Raw genomic sequence first — 23,756 nt, 5'->3', positions numbered from 1 at the left:
GCAGGCGGGTTATTTTTTTTTTATATCTGTTTAATTGGAAATTCTGAAGACGTGAGTGGGGTGGATGGCAGCTGTTCTTTACACTCACCATCACTCACCATCACCACACACCATCACCACTCACCATCACCACACACCATCACTACACACCCTCACTCACCATCACCACACTCCATCACTCACCATCACCACACACCATCACTCACCATCACCATCACTCACCATCACTCACCATCACCATCACTCACCATCACCACACACCATCACTCACCATAACTCACCATCACCACTCACCATCACCATCACCACACACCATCACTCACCATAACTCACCATCACCACTCACCATCACCACACACCATCACTCACCATCACACACCATCACTCGCCATCACCGCACACCAACATACACCATCACTCACCATCACACACCATCACTCGCCATCACCGCACACCAACATACACCATCACTCACCATCACACACCATCACGCACCATCGCACGTCAGCACACGTCAGCACACACAGCAGCACACGCCAGCTCGCCCCGGTGGTGTGTGACAACGCGAATATTCAATAACGCGTCAAACTGCTGCGCCTCGCAAGAAATCTGTCGAGCGCCGGTGGTTTGAGAATTAATTTCATTTCGCGCGTCTCACGCCGGCAGCGCGAGCTTTGACTGTCCCCCGCCCCCCCCCCCCCCATGTTTGTCTTTGTTGTTGTTGTTGTTGTCGTCAGATAACGCTCCCCGTGATGAAAACCATCGACGGACCCGGCCGACACCACAGGCCCCCACCCCGCTCCTCGCCCAGCCTCGTCCCTGACCCCTGACCTCTCGCGTCTCGGACAAACCTCGACGATTCATCATCGCGCCCGCAGATCGATGGCCTCGTCCCGGCCCACCGAGACGCTCGCTGTCTCTCACGCAAAGGTCCCCCGTGTAGCCTGCATAGACTGTTGGGGAAAGTGCTGTTAGCGAGCACCTGTGAAGGCCGGGAGGGCACGCGAGGGGGTCGATGGCCAGCACCGCGCCCGGCCGCCTTTATATTCCCGATGTCGACACACCGCACCAGGTACTCATTTGAGGCTGAGTCGACCTAGGGGAGGCCCAGGATCGGTTCAAATATCGGCCAGTGTTATTAGTCGTGAGCGGGAATCGAACTCGGGCGGCCGGGTTCGTAGCGCGGCGCGCTAACCGCTGCGCCACCGCTCCCCACTCACGCGCCCCCCCCCCCCCCCCCGGGCGGGGTTTATGGATCACGAGGGCGACGATGGCGAGGCCGCGGCCGCCACCACCAGCGGGCCCGCTTGGCTTGTGTTATCGCTCCATTATCCTGACATCGATTTTCATATTTCGTAACATCAAGACGTAACGCCGCCCCCAAATCGATGGCTGTTTACTACTGACGGTGGAGGAGGAGGAGGGAGAGAGGCAGCAGGAGGTCGAGGGGACATAAACCCACCCCACAGTGCACGCGGTGCCAAACCCAAACAAACACACAGACAGACGAGAAGACGCGCGTGGTGCCGAGCGCGCGCGGCCCGTCTCGTCGGGGTCCCAGCGAGCATCAGGGAGCAGCTCGCCCCTGTCAGCTTCAGAGATCTCTCTACCTCACGTCTCTCTCCCCTCCTCGCACCCTCCGCTCACGCATTTCGCGTGTCTCGATGAATCTCAAACTCAGCCTCCAAGCTGGGAGGGAGGGAGGGGGGAGGGCCGGCATGGGGTGTTCTCCGGATTCTACCTGTAACTAAAACACACACACACAATGGCTAACCGCTAACCACTCACGTGGCAATGGCCTCCCCCCCCACCACCACTTCTTCTTCGTCCACGCGTTTGTCCCACTCACGTGGGGTCCGCCGTCCCTGCCAAGCCTCTCCACGCTGCCCTGTCCTGCGCCTTCTCTCTTTCGGCTCCTCGGCCCACCATGTCCGATCGCACCACATCGCCCCCACCTCTTCTTCTGCATTCCTCTTGATCTCTTTCCTTCCACGAGCATCACTTGCACCTTCTGACCCACGTAATTTCCTGCCGTCTCTCCACATGACCGAACCACACCAGCGCCTTTCCTCTCTCTCTCATCTTCTCTGTGATCTCTACCACCTTCAGTCTTCCTCTCACTGCTTCATTCCTCACCCCCTGTCCTTCCTTGCTCGGCAGACTGAATCGCCGAGCAAGGTGCCGGGACACTTTGGGGGCAGTTGCCAACGGTGCGGGCGAGACTCTCTCCACGGCTCACGACTTGACGCTTTCCCGGTCCCATCACATCTACATCATCGACATCGTCCCGCTCACGGTGGCTGGAGTAAGGGGAGAGTTCCCACGTTAAACCCGGAAGCGGCCACTGATCTGCCAGCACACGTGGACACTTTACAAAGCTCCCGATTCTCTGGGCGGGAATGCAAATCACACAGTCTGAACGTGAATGTGTTTCTTAGTGAGACTGTGATCGTGATCATTTACTACGACAATGAGCCAAGAATGTCTGTGTCCCTCGCGTGACGTCACTCCACGTCGACCAGTCTCCATCATTAATAATCATGAACAGGTGACGTCCTCCACATGGGGGGGGCGAGGCGCCTCCTCCCCCCTCCTCGGCGTCAACTCACAACCCTCACTACGAAGGCAGAACCCTCACGTCACGCGATCTCCGTCACGCTGTTGTTGAAACATCGAAGTAAAAAGGACGTCGTGATGAACAAGGGATTATCACATTTACATGAAATAGGTCTGTGTCACCGCGCCCTTACAAATTGCACACGAATGGATGCAATGAATATCACGTCGCTCTCTGCTTGTCACTTGTAAGTTTCAGATTTACTGCAATGCACCCGTCCTTGGATGGGCAAAGGGCTCGTGGCTAACAATATAATCATGGCCTATTTACCGAGGAAACCACACTGAGTCCCACCCAGGACAGGGGTCCTGCATTGTTTGTATTGTGTATGTATTGTGTATGTATTGTGTTTGTATTGTGTATGTATTATGTTTGTATTGTGTATGTATTGTGCGTGTATTGTTTGTATTGTGTATGTATTATGCATGCATTGTGTATGTATTGTGTTTGTATTGCGTATGTAGTGTGTATGTATTGTGTATGTATTGTGTTTGTATTGTGTATGTATTTACCTATTACATAGGTGTATCTGTTGCTGCTGCTGAGGTGGCAGTGGTGCACACGCTCAGGTAACAACTCAACGCGTGCGTCAACAGCACTGTGGCCTTTAAAGAAATGGACAGTGTTATATATATAGCAATTGCCCCTCTTCATCGATGATATTTCCTTCATCGATGATATATAAATATACAAGTATCTTCAGGTCACAGTGTTGTTGACAAATGCGTTGAGTTGCATGCGCATCCATACGTGCAAACACGTTTCCACAACAAAACATTCCACCAATCGGACGCTTTCTGTTGTCTCAAGCGCAGCGAGCGAGTGGCGTTCGCTCTGGAACCCGCGCCAGAGCTGCGACGCAGTTCGGATCGCAGCTCGGGGTCCCACATCGCAGCGGCCGAGCCGTTGCTCGACCCTCAGACTTCAACGAGAGACGCGCCGGTCGACGTCGCCTTTGCGGGGGAGTCGTGGACAGCAACTGGTGTCCAAGGCGCGCGCAAAGGGCTCGCGGTGAGTCCGGGGCACGATGGAGGGTTGTCGCGAACGAACGGGGCAGGGAGAGACGGGACGTGCAGATCACGTGTGGTCACCACGACGATCGTCACGCGTCGTGTGTTCTGCTTCACGCGACTCGTGAAAGGAATGTTGTTGTTTCTTCTTCACATCACTTGTTATTCACGCGCTCATACATACACATGTTCACTAGCACACATACAACAAAGACAAAGCAAAGGTCGCCCGTGTAGCCTTGGCTGACTGTTGAGGCAAGGGCTGTTAACGAGCACATTTGAAGGCCGGTACGGCGAGCAGCACGCCCGACCGCCTTTGTTTTCCGAGAGGCGATGTTTACACATCGCACCAGGTACTGCTTTGAGGCCGAGTATACCTAGGGGAGGCCCAAGACCGGATCAGATAATCGTCATTGGTGTTGGCCGTGAGCGGGAATCGAAATCGAGTCGCTGGGTTCGTAGCGCAATGCGCTAACAACTGCGCCACCGCTCCCCACTCATACATACTCGCAGACTCACACGCTCACACTCGCACGCGGGTCTCGTGGGTGGAGGGGGAAACGACTGCTCGCAGCGCCGCACTCCTGCAAATCCTCCACGAAATCCCCGACTTTGCGTTTCTCCCTCTCCCAGCGGAGCGCTTCCCATTCTAATCCGAGATCTCCGGCAGAGCCCCGGGGTCCATGCGGAACACCCACTCGCACACTCACTCCCTCACCCACTCACTCCCTCACCCACTCCCTCACCCACTCACTCGCCCACTCACTCCCTCACCCACCCACTCGCCCACTCACTCACTCTATCACCCACCCACTCACTCCCTCACCCACTCCCTCACCCACTCACTCGCCCACTCACTCCCTCACCCACCCACTCGCCCACTCACTCACTCTATCACCCACCCACTCACTCCCTCACCCACTCCCTCACCCACTCACTCGCCCACTCACTCCCTCACCCACTCGCTCGCTCCTCCGCTCACGCACGCCGCCCCATTGTGTATTTCCTGTCCCGGCTCATAACGAGGAGCGACGCGCCGCGGCGCCGCGGAGGCGGCCCCGGAGGCGGCGCGGCGGGCGCGGGGGCTGCCTTTTCATTTTCCTCCCCGCGCCGCGTCAGCCCGCAGAGCGCCACCGCCGTCGGTCGATCGATCGATTAATCGATCGACGAAGCGACCGGCGCCTCTCGCTCGCGTAGAGGAATTCACGACCCCGGGCGGGCAGGCGGGCGGGTGGGCGCGAGGGTTAAATGGAGGCTCAGATACACGGTCACATGGGGCGTCTTTGACAGACGAGGCCCGTCCTCGTCAATACCCTGAGCACAACACGAAAGGACACCTCCGCAAAAAAGCGACTTAGCTTTATTTATTGTCGGCCACATCGCCACGCGGGCCACAGAGAGGGGAGGAGGGGGGGAAGAGGCGGCGGTGCGAAACATGACAGAGGAGAGAACAGGAAGCGAGGCAGAGCGAGGCAGAGAGAGAGAGAGCAGCAGCAGCGGGGAGCGGCAGGCGGGAGGAGAGAGACGAGGACACGGAGGGGATGAGGAGGGGAGGGATGCTCGACAAGGGGACGCCACGGAAGCGGGGGCCGGGGGGGGTGAGAGGGGGCCGGGAGGTCGGGGCGTGGTGGAGCTGCCGTGTCCGCCGCGTGCGCCGGGGCCCAATGGGAATGCGCCGATTCGCTGACCCGGATCTCAGCATCCATTCTCGTTTTGCTTTGCTGTTTGCGACACAAAAAACGCCGCGGCAGATTTACGGCCGACGCCGCGAAGTCCCCCCCCCCCCCCCGCTGCACCCCCCCCTTGCTGCACCCTCCCCCCTGCTTGCTGCACCCCCCCCCCCCCCCCACCTCTCGCCACGACCGCGGTTCCATTTCTCCCGTCGCCCGTAAACCAAAGAGTCGCGTTACCGCTTTTATCCGCGACAATCTGCGTCGTTAGATCCTCCTCGTGGCTAAAAACGACGATGTTCTTTTACAAAAATGTTCCGGTTCAAACGGCACCGTTTTTGCATTCCCCATTCACTTATGTTTTGTTTTTCTTTTGGGGGTAGTGGGGTTAGCAGATCGCCAGGTGAATAACATGTGCGTCGTGTGCCCTCCTCCACCCGACAGTCAGTGACGACAGTTGTCCTGCGATGTAGAACGTGGCGACTTCACGTTGTATGGGGCCGGGTCGCGCTGCTTCGCGTTATCGGCTGCAGACGATCGGCCTCTTGCCTGTCTACAATCGTATTGGGATTTAAAGCGAAAATATACACAGAGAAATCAAGAGGCAATTCACTGACGCAGAACTCAGTGTCGTTGCGCACACACGCACACTGGCGTTGAACGGATGCGGGCGAGGGGTGAGAGATTGCAGCAGAGGAGCGGCAGCCTTGACGGGTTGGCGGCGATGTTTAATAGCGACGGGCGCGCCATTAGCGATTAAACATCACGCGCTCGCCCTCCCCGACACCTGACGCACGCGTGTGTGTGTGCGTGAGCGTGTGCGTTTGTCTTTGTGTGCATGTGTGTGAGCGTGTGCGTTTGTCTTTGTGTGTGTGCGCGGGTGTGTGTGTTTGTCTTTGTGTGTGCGTTTGTCTTTGTGTGCCAGTCATCTCAGTCAGCCAACCCATGGCACATGCTGGGTCTGTCCCGAGACCTCCTTCTGTCAGCGAGCCTTCGACACTTCACGTGGCCTCAACGTGCACCTGGCCTGACACGGGCGCCGCAGTGACGTCACCGCCACATAGTGGCGAATGGCGGTTGTTGTTGTTGTTGTTTACGCTACACAGCCACAAACACCACCGCGCAGGGCCATCGCGACAGAAGGACTCGCAGCGCGGACGCAGCGGCCGCGCTGCGCAGGGGGATCTGAGATCTGTCACCGACGAGGAAGAGAATCGCGCACTGTAACAGAGCACAGCGATGGTGCAGGCTGGGGAACCGTGAGCTCAAAATCGCACGCAGAAATGTGCCTTGCCAAAAGCTCACGGCCGAGGTAATCATTCTGAAAACGGCCGTGAGGATTATCCTGAAGAAGTGCATTGTGGTCCTGTTCTCTGAGGTCACCATCAGCGGAGCTGTGGAGCAAATGTGACGACTAGCAGCAGCAGCGATGCAGCGCGAGACAACTGACAAACAGGTTTCACCCGAATGCGGACTCATCAGCAGACTATCTTCATTGCAAAGCCTGCCTCTGGGTAGCCTACACGCGGAGTGTCCGGCAGCCACAACACTCGACGTGCCACTCGTGTCGGCTGACGCACCGAGCGTCAAACGAGACGCACACAAGTGCACACACAAGTGTACACACGAATGCACACACACAAGTGCACACACAAGTGCACACACGAGTGCACACACGAGTGTCAATATCACTCAGCCACGTGCGCGGTGTGCAAATAGCCATCGCGGGGCATTCCCTGGACACGAGAGGGCCACGACACGCGGCTTTGCGTGCTTGTTGGCAACTCGCGGGTGGTGGTCGTGGTGGTGGTGGTGGCGCGGCAGTCGAAACGATGGCGCGCGGGGTCATCCAGTTGACAACCCCAAACCACCGACCGACCAAACATGAGACGCGCGAGACGCTGAGCCAGCCCTGTTTCACGTGGCGGGTTCACGGGGTGCGCGATTGCCTACGATCAGCAGGTCGTGAGCGGTGGGGCAAATCGCGGCTACTCCAACTCTTTACAAAATGTCGTGGAAGAGCAGGCCATGAAATACCCCCTCGGAGGGGTTCCCTCGAACGGAGGCCCCTTCCACTGTCGGCGGCGTGAACGAGCGCTTGCAGGGCTGCGCCTTTACCGGTATCACGCGCCATCGGAGGGGGCAGTTTCCGACTGACCGCTCGCCTGCCCCCCCCTCCCCGCGTGCCGCGCGTGACCTCCCACGACCCGAGCGGCGTGACAAATGGGCAGCACTTCAATGATCACGCCGCGTTCAATCACACGTGGGGCACGGGCAGAGAGAGGGGGCGAGCGAGCGAGCGAGCAGGGAGGGAGGGAGGGAGATCGTTATAGCACTCAATTTGTAAAGTGAGTCCGATAGACATCAGGAGCCGTCTTAATTATCGCGCGGGGAGGGGGGGGGGTGGAGTATGGGGGGGGAATATGGGGGGGGTGGAGTATGGGGGGGGAATATGGGGGGGGTGGAGTATGGGGGGGTGGAGTATGGGGGGGGTATGGGGGGGGTGGAGTATGGGGGGGGTGGAGTATGGGGGGGGTGGAGTATGGGGGGGGGTATGGGGGGGGTGGAGTATGGGGGGGGTGGAGTATGGGGGGGGTGGAGTATGGGGGGGGTGGAGTATGGGGGGGGTGGAGTATGGGGGGGGTGGAGTATGGGGGGGTGGAGTATGGGGGGGGGGTATGGGGGGGGTGGAGTATGGGGGGGGTGGAGTATGGGGGGGGTGGAGTATGGGGGGGGGGGGCTTCATTTCAATCGCCCGCATCCGTCACGGGGCCCGGCGGAGAGGGCACGCGGTCGGTCGCGACCCCCCCCCCCCCCCCGTGGAGAGTTCGCGTGGCGAGGCACCGGGCCGTGATTTATGCCCACGTGGATTTACGCCTCACAGCAAATCGGTGGGGGTTGCTCGCGGTGGGGGTTGCTCGCGGTGGGGGTTGCTCGCGGTGGGGGTTGCTCGCGGTGGGGGTTGCTCGCGGTGGGGGTTGCTCGCGGTGGGGGTTGCTCGCGGTGGGGGTTGCTCGCGGTGGGGGTTGCTCGCGGTGGGGGTTTCTCGCGGTAATGCGGAGCCAGCAGATGACGACAATGCATCAAAATCTGCCTCGCCCGCATCGAGCCCCGGGTTTTACAAACGAGGCTCCGCGCCACCGAGCCGCGAGGCCGGGGAGGTGCGAGTGTGCCACGCACAAGTACCACACTCGGCCGCCTTTGTCTCTCTAGTGGCGATGTTTACACACCGCGCAAGGTACTCTTTTGAGGCTGCGTCGACCTAGGGGAGGCCCATGACCGTTTCAGATAATCGTCCCTGGCGTTGGCCGTGAGCGGGCATCGAACTAGGGTCGCCAGGTTCGCAGCGCAGTGCGCTAACCGCTACACCACCGCTCCCCACACAAGTAGCACACACACACCACCACCCCCACCACACACACCACCCCCACCACACACACCACCCCCACCACCACACACACCACCCCCACCACACACACCACCACACACACACCACACACACACCACCACACACACCACCACACACACACCACCACACACACCACCCCCACCACACACACCAACCCCAACCACAACCACCACAATCACCACCCCCACCACAACCACCACAACCACCACCCCCACCACAACCACCGCCCCAGGCTGGACGAGTGATCGGTCGCCTGCGCCGCCCGCGTCTCACGGCGGCGGTGCGAGGCCATCGTGACCGCGCCGTGCGCCGCTCTTCCTCCACCCCCTCTCTCTCTCTCCCTGTTTCTCTTCCTCTCTCTCTTCCTCCCCCTCTCTCTCTCTCTCTTCCGCTCCCTCTCCTCCGCTCCCTCTCCTCCGCTCCCTCTCCTCCGCTCCCTCTCCCCTCCCCGTATCGCTGACAAATGCGAGCCGTGATGAGAGCGGCCCCGAGCGCCCTCCACAAAACACACAGCCATCCCTTACGGCGAGGGGGCAGCCGCAGAGACACGCAAACAAACACGGAGACGGGCCCGCGGACACACAGGGGGGGGGCGGCTGCTCTCATTTCTATTTCATTGTCTCTGCTTTGATTTCTACCCGGGAATTTTTTTTAAAAATCTGATTTCTTTTTTCTTAATTGTCGTGCTTTCTTTGTGCGTTATTGCTTTCTTCGTCCACAAGAGCCTAATCTCTCCCATCAACATCGTGCTAATCTCCCAATAACACTGCTGTTGTCCTCTTGTGTGGCGACGGAAGCTCACTTCATGCTAATCTCTCTCCCTAATCTCTCCCTCCCGAATCTCTCCCACATGAACACAACTGACGTGCTTGCGTGCGGGGATGGAATTCCTTTCCAGCTCAGACCCCGCCTGCTTGCCCTTCGCCACATATATAAGCCTCTTGTTTGGACAGCTCTCTCGCTGTGTTCTTCCTGGTTCAGCAGTTCCACTGCTGGATGATTTTTTTTCCGCCTGAGGACGACCGCTTGTGTTGCGAACGTGATAAATTATTTTTTATTTTATTTTTCTACCTACGAGACTTTACCGAAAGAACCAAAGAGTATGGATTCCTGCAATCACGAAAGCTTCAAATCAAGATCGTGACAACCCTCACTAGTTGGCTGTGTCGGGTGGTGGCGGGTTTTAACGACACATTTATATATTTACGCAATCTAACCCAAAACACCTCTATAGTGGATGATATTGGTCGCCAAAGTCTGTTACTACTACTGTAGTACACGAGGCCCTGGTCTCTGGGGCTCTCAGCAAGGCCACCACGATGTGAGACGCGATGCAGTCTCCACTCCCTCTCGCCTCGCTTGATCACGTGCCATGAAGAAGGGACACTTCCAGAAACATCACCCATTAGCGCATGCACGTGGTCCTTGAAAGTCCACCTATGAAGGCGGCACGGCACACAAGGGGGTGGGTGGCCAGCGCCACGCCCGGCCGCCTTTGTCTCCCCATTGGCGATGTTCATATATAGCACCAAGTACTCATTTGAGGCTGAGTCGACTTAGGGGAGGCCCAGGACCGGGACCGGCTCAGATAATCGCAACTGGTGTTGGCCGTGAGCGGGAATCGAACCCGGGTCGCCGGGTTCATAGCGCAGCGCGCTAACCGCTACACTACCGTTCCCCACACACAGACACACACACACAGACACACACACTCACACACAGACACACACACACAGACACTCACACACAGACACACACACACACAGACACACACACTCACACACAGACACACTCACACATCTCCCTCTCGTAGTGACACCGCCCCCGTAATCCCTCCTCGTGCCCCCCTCTTCCCCCGCCACCATCAGCGCCCAATCACCCCCCAGGCAGTGCGCCCGTGCCGGTGTTTGGGAAACGCGAGACGCTTAATCGCAATTAGTGTGAGCAAGGCTGGCACGTGTGATCGGCCATTAACAACAATTGTCCGGGCGGGATTGGCATTTGTTGATGACACACATAACAACAATAACAACAACAGTTGGAGTGTTGTTGTTTGGGTCTAAAATTGGAACGTGTCGTCTTGAAAATGGCACCGCGTTCGTCCTCCGCCTCAAGGGGGTGCTGCGAAGGAGACGAACTCCGCGAGAGTGAAGACAGCGGCGGACAACAACAACAACAACGAGCTGGGCCAGCCGCAGCGTGAAGCGAGCCTCCAAGACGCGCAGGCTTCGCTGCGCACAGACGGGGGAGGCGGATTTACAGGTCACATGGGCCCGCAAGCCTCGCCAGGGGAGAGGCCCGCGGGACATCGACGTGAAGTGTGGCGCAGTTTCTGTGCGCATCGCTGTTCCAAAGCAACCCCCCACCACCACTACAACCAACCATAACCACTAACCACAACCCCCACCACCACCACTACCAACCATAACCACCAACCACAACCCCCACCACCACCACTACCAACCATAACCACCAACCACAACCCCCACCACCACCACTACCAACCATAACCACCAACCACAACCCCCACCACCACCCCCCACCACCACTACCAACCGTAACCAACAACCAAAACCACCACCAACCACAACTTTGTTGTCTTGGTGTGGTCTGGGACTTTGTTGCTTTGCTACCTTTCCCAGGCTTGCATTTGGCGTTGATGAATCAGCAGGAAGGTGTATTTGTGCAATTCGTACCTCGATACTTTAGATACTTTACATTTATGTTTCATGCTTTGTTTACCTCGCCAACTTTGCCTGCGCGCAGGCGAAGATGGCGGTGTACAGAACGAGAAAAAAATATGCTGCAAGGTGACACTGGCGGCTGCTCTGTGCTTCCAGTGTTCAGGGGCCTGCTCAAGGCACGGCTCCGGTTGGAGCACGCGTACCACACACATGTTGGTGATGTGCATGTCTTCTTCGAACGCTGGGGAGCCGGAAAAGCCCCTCTCTGTACCAGCGTGGACGGCACCCTCGTGTTCACCTTCTGAAGCGCTCGCTCGTCACCGTGGCGTGCGCGATGACACCACAACCACGTGACTTTTCTTTTGTATTGTGCGCGGTGCTTTTAGCGCCACAGCGCGTCGATTTGTAGCGTTTATTTTCATTTGTTTGCTGGTGACTGTGTATTTCATATCGAAATCGCCTCCAGTGTTTTTGCTGCTAGCGGCAATAAAAGTTGTTTACAAGTCTATTTTGCACTCCCATCGTGTTTGTGTTGTTTGTTGTTGTAACTTGCTGGCCTGCCCTTACTGGATATCTGTGACAAAGAGCTTCATAGCTCATCGGATTCATCCTGCTGCAGTCTAAATAAAGATTATAATTCTCTCGGTGAATCTGTCAATGAATATGTCAGTGTCAGCGAGTGTTTCAGTGAATGTGTCAGTGTATCAGTCCAGTGTCAGCGTGTCAATGAGCGTGTCAATGAGCGTGTCAGTATGTGTGTCAGTGTGTATATTAGTGTGTCAGTGAGTGTCATTGAATGTGTCAGTGTCTATGTCAGTGCACGTGTGTGTCAACGTAAATGTATTAGTGTGGGTGTCAGTTGCGCGTGACAATGTGTCAGCACGTGTCAGTGCATCATTATCAGTGTGTGTCAGTGTATCAGTTCATAAGTATGTGTATGTCAGGGTATTCATCAGTATATGTGTGCGTCAGCGTGCGTCAGTGGGTGAGTGTGTGTCAGTGTGTCAGCGTATTCATCAGTGTGTGTGTCAGTGTGTCAGCGTGTGAGTGTGCTGATGAGCTCACGGCCCCGCGTGCTGGGCTGCGACATGGAGACTTCGTGCCGCTGCGTCATACCAGCGAGGATGAAAACGCCGAATGGAGATGAGGAGACGTGGGAAGAGGCAGGGACAGACGCGAGGGGGGAGCAGCAGGCGAGAGAGAGGTTATCTCAAAGTGGGAGCGCGCACACACAGAACGAGAGAGAGCGAGAGAGAGCGCGCGTGGCGTGTGAGAGATATCGCGTGTGGGGCGGACAGCACCCCGACCTCGGAGGCCGACGTAGGAGACACGAAGGTGGGCTGGCAGCGGGAGAGGAATATTCTTTGTGGATTTTGTGAACGCTTCGAATTTTGAAGGGAGGCGGCACAGCGGCGGCCATCGCGTCGGCAGCGCCAAACCCGGGAAGGCTTCGCGTCACCACGGCGGTCGAGGTTCACGATTTGAGAGATTTCATTGCAGAGATGTTTTTTTTTCCACGTCGTTTGTTTGATTTCTGCGCTTCTATCGCGTGCTTACCGAGTCGCCGGGCTCCGTCGATTGAAAAACACGACTTGTTGTTTCAGGAATTAAATAGTATTCGTAATAATTGTTATAATGTGAACTTGTAACGCGTCGCCGCCGCTGCTACTCGGTATTCACTCGCGGCTCTCGTAGAGAGAGAGAGAGAAGACGCAGAGGAACCAGGAGGAGGAACCACGGACGAGCGGGAAGGCAGCAGCGAGGCGGCGTGCCGGCACCAACAAGTGCCCAAGCTCTGCAGTCCTCTGTGCATTAAAGTGTCATCAGCCATCCACGAATATTACAACAAGTATCACAGGCCGCGTCGGCCATGAGGGTTGTTTGACGACACTGCACCGCGCTGAGGTGGGGGGAGGACATGCCAGGGCTGGATCAGATGTCACTCAACACCAAAGGTAGCCATGGGTGGGAATCCAACTCGGTTCACGAGGCTGTAGCGCGGCGTGCTTCCCGCCGAACCACTGCCCCACCTCTCTACCCCAGTGGGCTCTCCGGTGGCTGTAAATAAACCTCTCCGTTTGTCAGCCTCTCTGTCTGTCAGCCTGTCAGGCAGTAAGTCCGTGTCAGTCTGCCAGAGGGGCGGGATGTCGGTCAATCAGTATCTGAGTGAGTCAGTGAGCAGGTCAATCAATCAGTGTGTCAGCCCGTCGCTCAACGAGGTGATCAGAGTGAGAAGTCCCCGCGGGGCGAGCGCAGCGCGTTCGTTCCTGCGAGCGCTGGAGCCCACAGGCGTGCGTCGCGGTGCGCGCCTGGGAGGAGGAGGTGTGGGGGTGGGCGGGGAGGGGGCTTGGACTCACGGCTGTGGATGGAGGAGGCGAGGCTCCGCACGTGGCGCGCGAGCTCCGGGGCGGACGATCCGGCGCCGCCGCGCAGGTGGCCCAGGGCTGCGGGGAGCGAGCGGGCGGCGTGCGGCTCGGCGCCGGAGAGCGGGGCCCGGGCCTCGCGCTCCTCCTCCTCCTCCACGCGGAGACGCTCCCGCTCCAGGGCGCGCAGGAGACCTGCGGGACGCGTGACGACACACGACATTCACACACGCTCCCAAACTAACGCACGCATTCAAAGAGAAGGCACACACACGTACAGGTGCTGCCACACACACACACGCATCCATACACGCACAGGAGCTGCTGACGAATACAGCTGCACACACCGCAGGCTCCTGTGTGTGACCCCACGCCGCACGCGCTGTCGCCATGAGCTCTCTCTAACTTCGCCGAGCTAGTATCGCGTGCGAATCGCCTCGCGTGCTATTCCACTTTCGTCTTTATTTTTCAAACAGAGTTTTCCTCTCTTCCCCCCACCCCACCGCTCATCGTTGAATGGCTGCGCAATCGACGCGGCCTTGCCACGAGACGCCGCGGTGGCGACATGCGTGTGCCTGGCATGCAGGCGCACATGGGTTAGATCCCGACAATAACGCCTGCTGCTGTGTATTTGGAGTTTGCGTGTCCCTCTCCCCGTAGTCGCGTGGATTTTTCTCCGGATCCTCCGGGTTTTCCCTCCAGATGTATTATCCCCAACACGCGCTCGGAGTGTTTGGCAGCTATAAATGTCCACGTGATGACAAGCCGCTTTGTTGAGCTGTCACGTGTGGCCAGGTCGCTTCTGATAAAGAGCTATAATGGCTCAGTGGGCCTTACCCGGTTAAAAAATAAATAGTTTAAATGTTTCATAGTTTAAAGGTGGAGGGTCCATCCGGAGCTCTCGTGGAACAGCGCGCGGGGACGGCCGCAGCAGCGGACATCGCAGAGCGAGGGGCGGCGACGGAGTTCGCGGTTCGAGAAAAATAACCGGCGGCCTCCCCGGTTATCACCACTGCGGTGGCGCTGCGCATTCACAATAACCATACCGCCACCACGCGCCGTCCGCTTCGCTCACGGCGAGACGTCAAACATCCCGCATGTGTGTGCGCGTTGAACTTCTTTCGCACCGTACGTTGCCAACCGTGCTAATCGGAGGTGCGGGTGACGTCATCGCGTGGCCGGGGTCACGATCCAAATTGGAACAATCACCCCGCAAATCACTCAACCGGGAATACGTGCGCCACTGTGCCACGCTGGCCTTAATAGGTGCTCGCTAACAGCACTTGCCCCGACAGTCTGTTTTTAGGCTATGGGGGGGGGGGTATTTGCCTTTGTCTTCATAGCGGTTCTCTTGAGAAGTGGAGGAGGTGATGCGGTTTCGCAAACAGCAACTAATTATCCAACTAACAACCGATTTTTCGATTTAAAGCTTTCGTGACTGCAGGGATTCATCTTCTTGGTTTTTTCGGTAAAGTCACGTAGAATGGAAATAATAAAATAATAAAATAGAACATTATAAAATAATTCTCACGACGTTTCTCAGGTGAAGACCATGTCTGTCAGGAAGACGCTGTCTCCCTGACAGACCTGGTCTTCACCTGAGGACGGCTGCTTGCGTTGTGGCCAAAACGTCGTGAGAATTATTTGATTATGTTTTATTTTATTATTTCCATTCTACGTGACTTTACCGAAAGAACCAAGAAGATAACCGATTCTCCTGCGGTCACGGTTTTACACGGAAACCACATGACGCTCCTGCGCACAACAGTAATGCCACCACCACCACCATCATCATCGGAGCGACTGCAGTTCCATTGAATTCCACGTGTGTCCACCGTGCCACTCCTGACAGCAGTGATGATGGTAATAGTGACTAATTCCGGATTTGTAACGTGCCCAGTTGCACACCCACTCACTCAAAACCATTCCTCTGATCTCTCCCCATCCCCCCGAACCCCCCTTCCCAGCCCCAAACCACATTCATTATTCAACGTCTCCCCAAGGGCTCATGCAAACTCTCTGCTTTGAAGTCGTCTGATCATCTTTATAGGATTTTCTGCTTTGCTGATGCTCGTGTGACGACGTGAAAACATTTTTATTACTGCAATGACGACTGATGAATTGTATTAAATAACAGGAGCACACACACAGCGTCAGCATCACGGGAACCTTCACTGAACCTGCAGGCAGAGCTTGATTAGTGGATAGCTTGTCTCGTTAACGGACGAGATCTGGGTTATCCGATATCGCAGGAACGGAGCGGAGGGAAGAAGGGAGGGTCAAATATACCGGGCTTTAGGCTGATACAACTCTTGCATAAAGGAGTTTTAAAACATTTGCGAAATCTAACAATAACAGCCAGCTCCGACCTACCCTCCACCACCCCTTTACCCAGCATACACCACACAACCGCCCCTCTTTACCCAGCATGCACCACTCAACTGCCCCTCTTTACCCGGCATGCACCACACAGCTGCCTCCCTTTACCCAGCATGCACCACTCAACTGCCCCTCTTTACCCAGCATGCACCTCTCAACTGCCTCTCTTTACCCAGCATGCACCTCTCAACTGCCTCTCTTTACCCAGCATGCACCACAAAGCCGCGACCCAATCTCCAAGCCCAGCGTGCCCCGCGCAATCTTCCCGGCGCAGCAGCAGCAGGAGCAGAAGGGGCTTTGCTGCATCTCCAGGGGGGCTGTGAGACGCCGCGCGCGGCTCTGTCAAGGCAGCCGTTACGGATCGTGTGCTCTCTGTAGGCCGGGGATTTGTGAACGCTCTGCGATGAACGCTCTTTTGTGTAAAGGGGTAAAGAGGGGGATTTTCTCTCGCGGGGGGTCTCTTAGGAGCACCTCTCAATATACAGGGGGGAGTGGTACTGACCTTGAATTAGTATCTTGTGGGTGGGATCAGCGGCCAGCACTGCTTCATAAGTACCCTGTGCCTACGTGCGGCGGGAGAATTGCGGAGGGATGGTGGGTGTGATGAATGAAGGCGGGGGGTGGGTGAGGGGGGGAGTAGGGCGGGGATGAGGGGGGGGGGGTGCACACACGCGCGCGCGTTAGTGATGGGAGCAGCGCCGTTGTTTTATTTAATAACGCGACGCACAAGCGCCTTTTTTTCATCCAATTACCGCGGAAGCTGCGTTCGCTCCGCGCCGTGCATCGCAATCGCGACTCCCCCTTGCAGCGGCAGCAGCGGCGGCGGCATCAGCCCCTCCGCCCGCCGTGAGGATGTGCGCACAGCGGGCGGGGGGGGGGCCCACACGGGGTCCCAAGCCGCCTCCTCCATCCTCGCACTGCCGCCACTAAGCGCCGGTCCCTGCGCCGCTAATTATCATCGCGACAATCAGCGGTGCCCACCGCCGGGCACTCCCCGGCGCACACATAGCGGCAGAGAGAGAGCGAGGCCGTCTCTGATTTGGGGAGGTCGCTCGAAAACCCCAACACGCGCCATCCTCGCGGGGTGTCGACTCTTCCGCTGTAGGGTTTAGACGCTGTTGAGGAATGAGGCGAAGGGAAAAAATCCGCGTCAAAAACAACAACAACAACAGACAATGATGATGATGACAACTCGAGGACACGCGATGCAGTTCCTCAGGAACTGCTTGACGGTGTTGGACGTTTTGTCGCGCGCGCCACTCGCCGGGTCCGGGCCCCCCGTGGCGACCCCAAAGCCTCGCGGCTCTCTCACTAGCATCGAGATCGCGAGTTGTGTTGGTGATGTCTCGTTACAAGTTGTGTTGGTGATGTCTCGTTACAAGTTGTGTTGGTGATGCCTCGTTACAAGTTGTGTTGGTGATGTCTCGTTACAAGTTGTGTTGGTGATGTCTCGTTACAAGTTGTGTTGGTGATGTCTCGTTACAAGTTGTGTTGGTGATGCCTCGTTATGAGTTGTGTTGGTGATGTCTCGTTACAAGTTGTATTGGTGATGTATCGTTACAAGTTGTGTTGGTGATGTCTCGTTACAAGTTGTGTTGGTGATGTCTCGTTACAAGTTGTGTTGGTGATGTCTCGTTACAAGTTGTGTTGGTGATACCTCGTTATGAGTTGTGTTGGTGATGTCTCGTTACAAGTTGTATTGGTGATGTCTCGTTACAAGTTGTGTTGGTGATACCTCGTTATGAGTTGTGTTGGTGATGCCTCGTTACAAGTTGTGTTGGTGATGTCTCGTTACAAGTTATATTGGTGATGTCTCGTTACAAGTTGTGTTGGTGATGTCTCGTTACAAGTTGTGTTGGTGATGTCTCGTTACAAGTTGTGTTGGTGATGTCTCGTTACAAGTTGTGTTGGTGATACCTCGTTATGAGTTGTGTTGGTGATGCCTCGTTACAAGTTGTGTTGGTGATGTCTCGTTACAAGTTATATTGGTGATGTCTCGTTACAAGTTGTGTTGGTGATGTCTCGTTACAAGTTGTGTTGGTGATGTCTCGTTACAAGTTGTGTTGGTGATGTCTCGTTACAAGTTGTGTTGGTGATGTCTCGTTACAAGTTGTGTTGGTGATGTCTCGTTACAAGTTATATTGGTGATGTTTCGTTACAAGTTGTGTTGGTGATGTCTCGTTACAAGTTGTGTTGGTGATGCCTCGTTATGAGTTGTGTTGGTGATGTCTCGTTACAAGTTGTATTGGTGATGTCTCGTTACAAGTTGTGTTGGTGATGTCTCGTTATAAGTTGTGTTGGTGATGTCTCGTTACAAGTTGTGTTGGTGATGCCTCGTTACGAGTTGTGTTGGTGATGCCTCGTTATGAGTTGTGTTGGTGATGTCTCGTTACAAGTTGTATGGGTGATGTCTCGTTACAAGTTGTGTTGGTGATGCCTCGTTACGAGTTGTGTTGGTGATGCCTCGTTACAAGTTATATTGGTGATGTCTCGTTACGAGTTGTGTTGGTGATGCATCGTTACAAGTTGTGTTGGTGATGTCTCGTTACGAGTTGTGTTGGTGATGCCTCGTTACAAGTTATATTGGTGATGTCTCGTTACGAGTTGTGTTGGTGATGCCTCGTTACAAGTTATATTGGTGATGTTTCGTTACGAGTTGTGTTGGTGATGTCTCGTTACGAGTTGTGTTGGTGATGCATCGTTACAAGTTGTGTTGGTGATGCCTCGTTACAAGTTGTGTTGGTGATGCCTCGTTACGAGTTGTGTTGGTGATGCCTCGGAATCCGAGACACCGGGAGGCGGCAGACATCGCCCGCTCTGTGTGCATCACCTCGGACAACGCCGCCGCATCGGCATAACGAGGGAGGGGGGGGTCACTCGGTACGGAGGCCTCGCGTTGTTAAACAGTGGGGAGCCGAGCCCCGGCTCGCACTGACAGCACTCCCCGGTGCTGGCGAGGGACGACGACAGCGTTATGATGGCAACAGCAGTGAGAAGTCGTCCTTCCCAGAACCTGATGCTTGTGGAATTGCAGCAGGGAACTTTGTACTAGGAGTTCGTGGAACACTCCACGCGCGTGCGTGCGTAGTGGGGGGGGGGGGGGCCCAGCCCAGCAACACTCGGCCAGTCCTGGCCAACCTCTGCTGACCTCAGCACGGAGCCGGCTCATTTCTGTAATGAGCGAGCAGCCTCGTATCGAACGGGCGGCCGCGAGTGCGCGCGCGCACGCACGCACACAAAGGCAATGTTCCCACGCATAACCTTTTACAGACGCTTGGAGCAAGTGCTGTCAGCGAGCGCCTATCAAGGCCCGCATGGCACACGAGGGAGTGGGTGGCCAGCGCCACGCCCGGCCACCTTTGTCTCTATAGTGGTGATGTTTTATGCATTGCACCAGGTACTCATTTGAAGCCGAGTCCACTTAAAGGGAGACCCAGGGACCGGTTCAGATAATCGTCGCTGGTGTTGGTGGCCGAATGGCCCACGAGGGCGTGGTGTGACCAGAACCGCGCCCGCTCGCCTTTGTCTCCACACTGACGATGTTTACACGTCGCATCGGGTACTCCGTTTCAGGCCGAATAGTCCTCGCCGAGGCCCATCACCGCCTCGGGTAAATCGTCGTCACCGCTGTCGGCGGAGGCCGTGAGCGAGACTCGAACTCGGCTCACAGCCCCCGGGCTGTCCAAGCAGCTTTTGTTTGGCCAGATAAAGGAGGCACGGCACAAGCGAGAGTGCAGATGGGCTGATGCGGTACAGAGGTATTTGGAGCCGAGTGGATTTGCCTGTGACCGGTGCCAAGATCGGCCTTTGTCGAGGAGGCTTGTGGAGGATACTACCTGGCAGTGCCAGCAAAGGTGCACACTTGGAGGCAGTGGCCCTCCAGCAATACTGGAGCGTAAAGAGGAGCGATGCTCACAATGAGAGGATACAACACGGTGAGGTAGCTCAGTGGGCAGCACAGGTGGTGCATCTGCCAGTCATCTCAGGCAGTCAACCAATGGCGCCTGGTGTGTCACGTGACCTCTGGCCAGTGAGCATCCCATACATTGCGTGGCCTCAAAGGGCACCTAGCCTGGCACACGTGCCGTGGCCACATGACCGCCACTTCGTGGCGAAGGTCAGCGGCTGTTGTTGTGTCATGAGCAGCGGGCGGCTCCATCCTTATAACGCCCCCCCCCCCACCACCAACCCAACCGCCCGTCGCACCAACCGGATTACCTCCTCACCGTGGCAACCGTCGATAGGGGTCGATGTGTCCCCCCCCCCCCCCCCCCGTAACAGACGAGCGTTGCCAGGACACGCGATGCCTCGCTCCCCGCGCCCTCCTTTGCACACAACGCCCCCGCGCACTCATCGCTCTGCACACGTGGGCGCGCACCGTGCCTGCAGGTGCGTTGCGCGGGAACGAGTGCGCGTGCGTGCGCGTGAGCGTCAAGGTGCAGATTGCGCGCTGGAAATTTACAGTTTATGCGCGGACGCGCACATGGACGCGCACGGACGTGCGGGGTGCGCCCACACTGACACACAAGCACGCTGACACACACGCACACTGACACACGCACACACGGTCACAAACACACGCGACTGCACGTGGCAGCGATGGATAATAGAGCGTACGACGCGTCTAATTTGTACGCAGACCCTGATGCCGCATCGCCCACAACCTCCTCCATCGCCTGCATGGGGCCTGTGGCTCACCCAGACGCAGGCTCACCCAGACCCAGGCTCAGCCAGACGCAGGCTCACCCAGACCCAGGCTCACCCAGACCCAGGCTCACCCAGACCCAGGCTCACCCAGACGCAGGCTCACCCAGACCCAGGCTCACCCAGACGCAGGCTCACCCAGACCCAGGCTCACGCAGGCTCACCCAGACCCAGGCTCACCCAGACGCAGGCTCACCCAGACCCAGGCTCACCCAGACCCAGGCTCACCCAGACCCAGGCTCACCCAGACCCAGGCTCACCCAGACGCAGGCTCACCCAGACCCAGGCTCACGCAGGCTCACCCAGACCCAGGCTCACCCAGACGCAGGCTCACCCAGACGCAGGCTCACCCAGACGCAGGCTCACCCAGACCCAGGCTCACCCAGACGCAGGCTCACCCAGACCCAGGCTCACACAGACGCAGGCTCACCCAGACCCAGGCTCACACAGACCCAGGCTCGCCCAGACCCAGGCTCACCCAGACCCAGGCTCACCCAGACCCAGGCTCACCCAGACGCAGGCTCACCCAGACCCAGGCTCACCCAGACCCAGGCTCACCCAGACGCAGGCTCACCCAGACGCAGGCTCACCCAGACCCAGACTCACCCAGACACAGGCTCACCCAGACCCAGGCTCACCCAGACCCAGGCTCACCCAGACGCAGGCTCACCCAGACCCAGGCTCACACAGACCCAGGCTCACCCAGACGCAGGCTCACCCAGACCCAGGCTCACCCAGACCCAGGCTCACACAGACCCAGGCTCACCGAGACGCAGGCTCACCCAGACCCAGGCTCACCCAGACGCAGGCTCACCCAGACCCAGGCTCACACAGACCCAGGCTCGCCCAAACCCAGGCTCACCCAGACCCAGGCTCACCCAGACCCAGGCTCACCCAGACCCAGGCTCACCCAGACGCAGGCTCACCCAGACGCAGGCTCACCCAGACCCAGGCTCACCCAGACCCAGGCTCACCCAGACGCAGGCTCACCCAGACGCAGGCTCACCCAGACCCAGGCTCACCCAGACGCAGGCTCACCCAGACCCAGGCTCACCCAGACCCAGGCTCACCCAGACGCAGGCTCACCCAGACCCAGGCTCACCCAGACGCAGGCTCACCCAGACCCAGGCTCACCCAGACGCAGGCTCACCCAGACGCAGGCTCACCCAGACGCAGGCTCACCCAGACCCAGGCTCACCGAGACGCAGGCTCACCCAGACCCAGGCTCACACAGACGCAGGCTCACCCAGACCCAGGCTCACACAGACCCAGGCTCGCCCAGACCCAGGCTCACCCAGACCCAGGCTCACCCAGACCCAGGCTCACCCAGACCCAGGCTCACCCAGACGCAGGCTCACCCAGACGCAGGCTCACCCAGACCCAGGCTCACCCAGGCTCACCCAGACGCAGGCTCACCCAGACGCAGGCTCACCCAGACCCAGGCTCACCCAGACGCAGGCTCACCCAGACCCAGGCTCACCCAGACGCAGGCTCACCCAGACCCAGGCTCACACAGACCCAGGCTCACCCAGACGCAGGCTCACCCAGACCCAGGCTCACACAGACCCAGGCTCACCGAGACGCAGGCTCACACAGACCCAGGCTCACCGAGACCCAGGCTCACACAGACCCAGGCTCACCCAGACGCAGGCTCACCCAGAGAGGTAACACACCAGGCAGGATGTGGCTGCGGGTCTCTGCGAGCCATGTCAGCCATGAAGCACAAACCATGGCGAGTGTAATGCATCCCCGGTCGCTTGTTTCCCGGGGAGCGAATTAAAGTAAAATACAGCTCGGGGTAATCGCCGCGGCCTCCCACCCGGGACTCGTGCGCCGCGGCCGTGCTGCCCGGGCCGGCCTGCCTCTCCGGGTCGATGGGCGGCAGTCTCTTAAATCCGCTCGGGTTTGTACCCCCAGCTACTTAAATTGCCGCGTGTATTTGGAAACGCCCGGGCCGCAGCGCCAAATTTAAGGCTTTCCGTGTGTGTGTTTTTTTCGCTTGCGCTAAGCCAAATCGATCGGCGATAACAACTCTGCCGATAGTCGCGTCCAGCGCCCACGTGGCCTCGCGGCGGCGGTGCCTCGCGATCGGCGCCGTGCGGGCCACGGCGATTGTCGCGCCGGCCCCTCGGGCGAACAAAGCGAATTAGCAGCGCCCTCATCGAGCTCCGTCGCCCCGACACCTTAACGAGCGCGCTCCTAATCGCGGCACCGCCCCGCTGACACGGCATTGTGTGCGTGTGTGCGTGCGCTGTGTGTGCGCGCTGTGTGTGTATGTGCGCTGTGTGTGTGTGTGTGCGCTGTATGTGTGTGTGTGCGCTGAGTGTGTGTGTGTGCGCTGAGTGTGTGTGTGTGCGCTGAATGAGTGTGTGTGTTTGCGCTGAGTGAGTGTGTGTGTGTGCGCTGAGTGAGTGTGTGTGCGCTGAATGAGTGTGTGTGTGTGCGCTGAGTGAGTGTGTGTGCGCTGAGTGAGTGTGTGTGTGTGCGCTGAGTGAGTGTGTGTGTGTGCGCTGAGTGAGTGTGTGTGTGCGCTGAGTGAGTGTGTGTGTGCGCTGAGTGAGTGTGTGTGTGCGCTGAGTGTGTGTGTGTGCGCTGAGTGTGTGTGTGTGTGTGCGCTGAGTGTGTGTGTGTGTGTGCGCTGAGTGTGTGTGTGCGCGCGCTGTGTGTGTGTGTGCGCGCGCTGTGTGTGTGTGTGCGCGCGCTGTGTGTGTGTGTGTGCGCGCGCTGTGTGTGTGTGTGTGTGTGCGCGCTGTGTGTGTGTGTGCGCGCGCTGTGTGTGTGTGTGCGCGCTGTGTGTGTGTGTGTGCGCGCTGTGTGTGTGTGTGCGCGCTGTGTGTGTGTGTGTGCGCGCTGTGTGTGTGTGTGCGCGCTGTGTGTGTGTGTGTGTGCGCGCTGTGTGTGTGTGTGTGTGCGCGCTGTG

At 57.7% G+C, this 23,756-nt stretch overlaps 1 protein-coding gene across 1 annotated transcript in view; it reads right to left on the bottom strand.

Moving 5' to 3' along the window:
• Positions 1-23,756, bottom strand: part of LOC144728535 (tetratricopeptide repeat protein 12-like) — a 195,354-nt gene that overhangs the window by 153,875 nt on the left and 17,723 nt on the right. The window contains 4 exon segments of the mRNA XM_078608037.1: positions 3,512-3,526; positions 13,748-13,948; positions 16,635-16,695; positions 19,490-19,495. Coding sequence (XP_078464163.1) covers positions 3,512-3,526; positions 13,748-13,948; positions 16,635-16,695; positions 19,490-19,495 — 283 coding nt within the window.

This window comes from Lampetra planeri, chromosome 29 (genome assembly GCF_965212315.1).
Source record: "Lampetra planeri chromosome 29, kcLamPlan1.2.h2, whole genome shotgun sequence".
Classification (NCBI taxonomy): Eukaryota; Metazoa; Chordata; class Hyperoartia; order Petromyzontiformes; family Petromyzontidae; genus Lampetra; species Lampetra planeri.
Note: the sequence above shows the minus strand (reverse complement) of the source record. Positions and strands in the feature narration are given on the sequence as shown.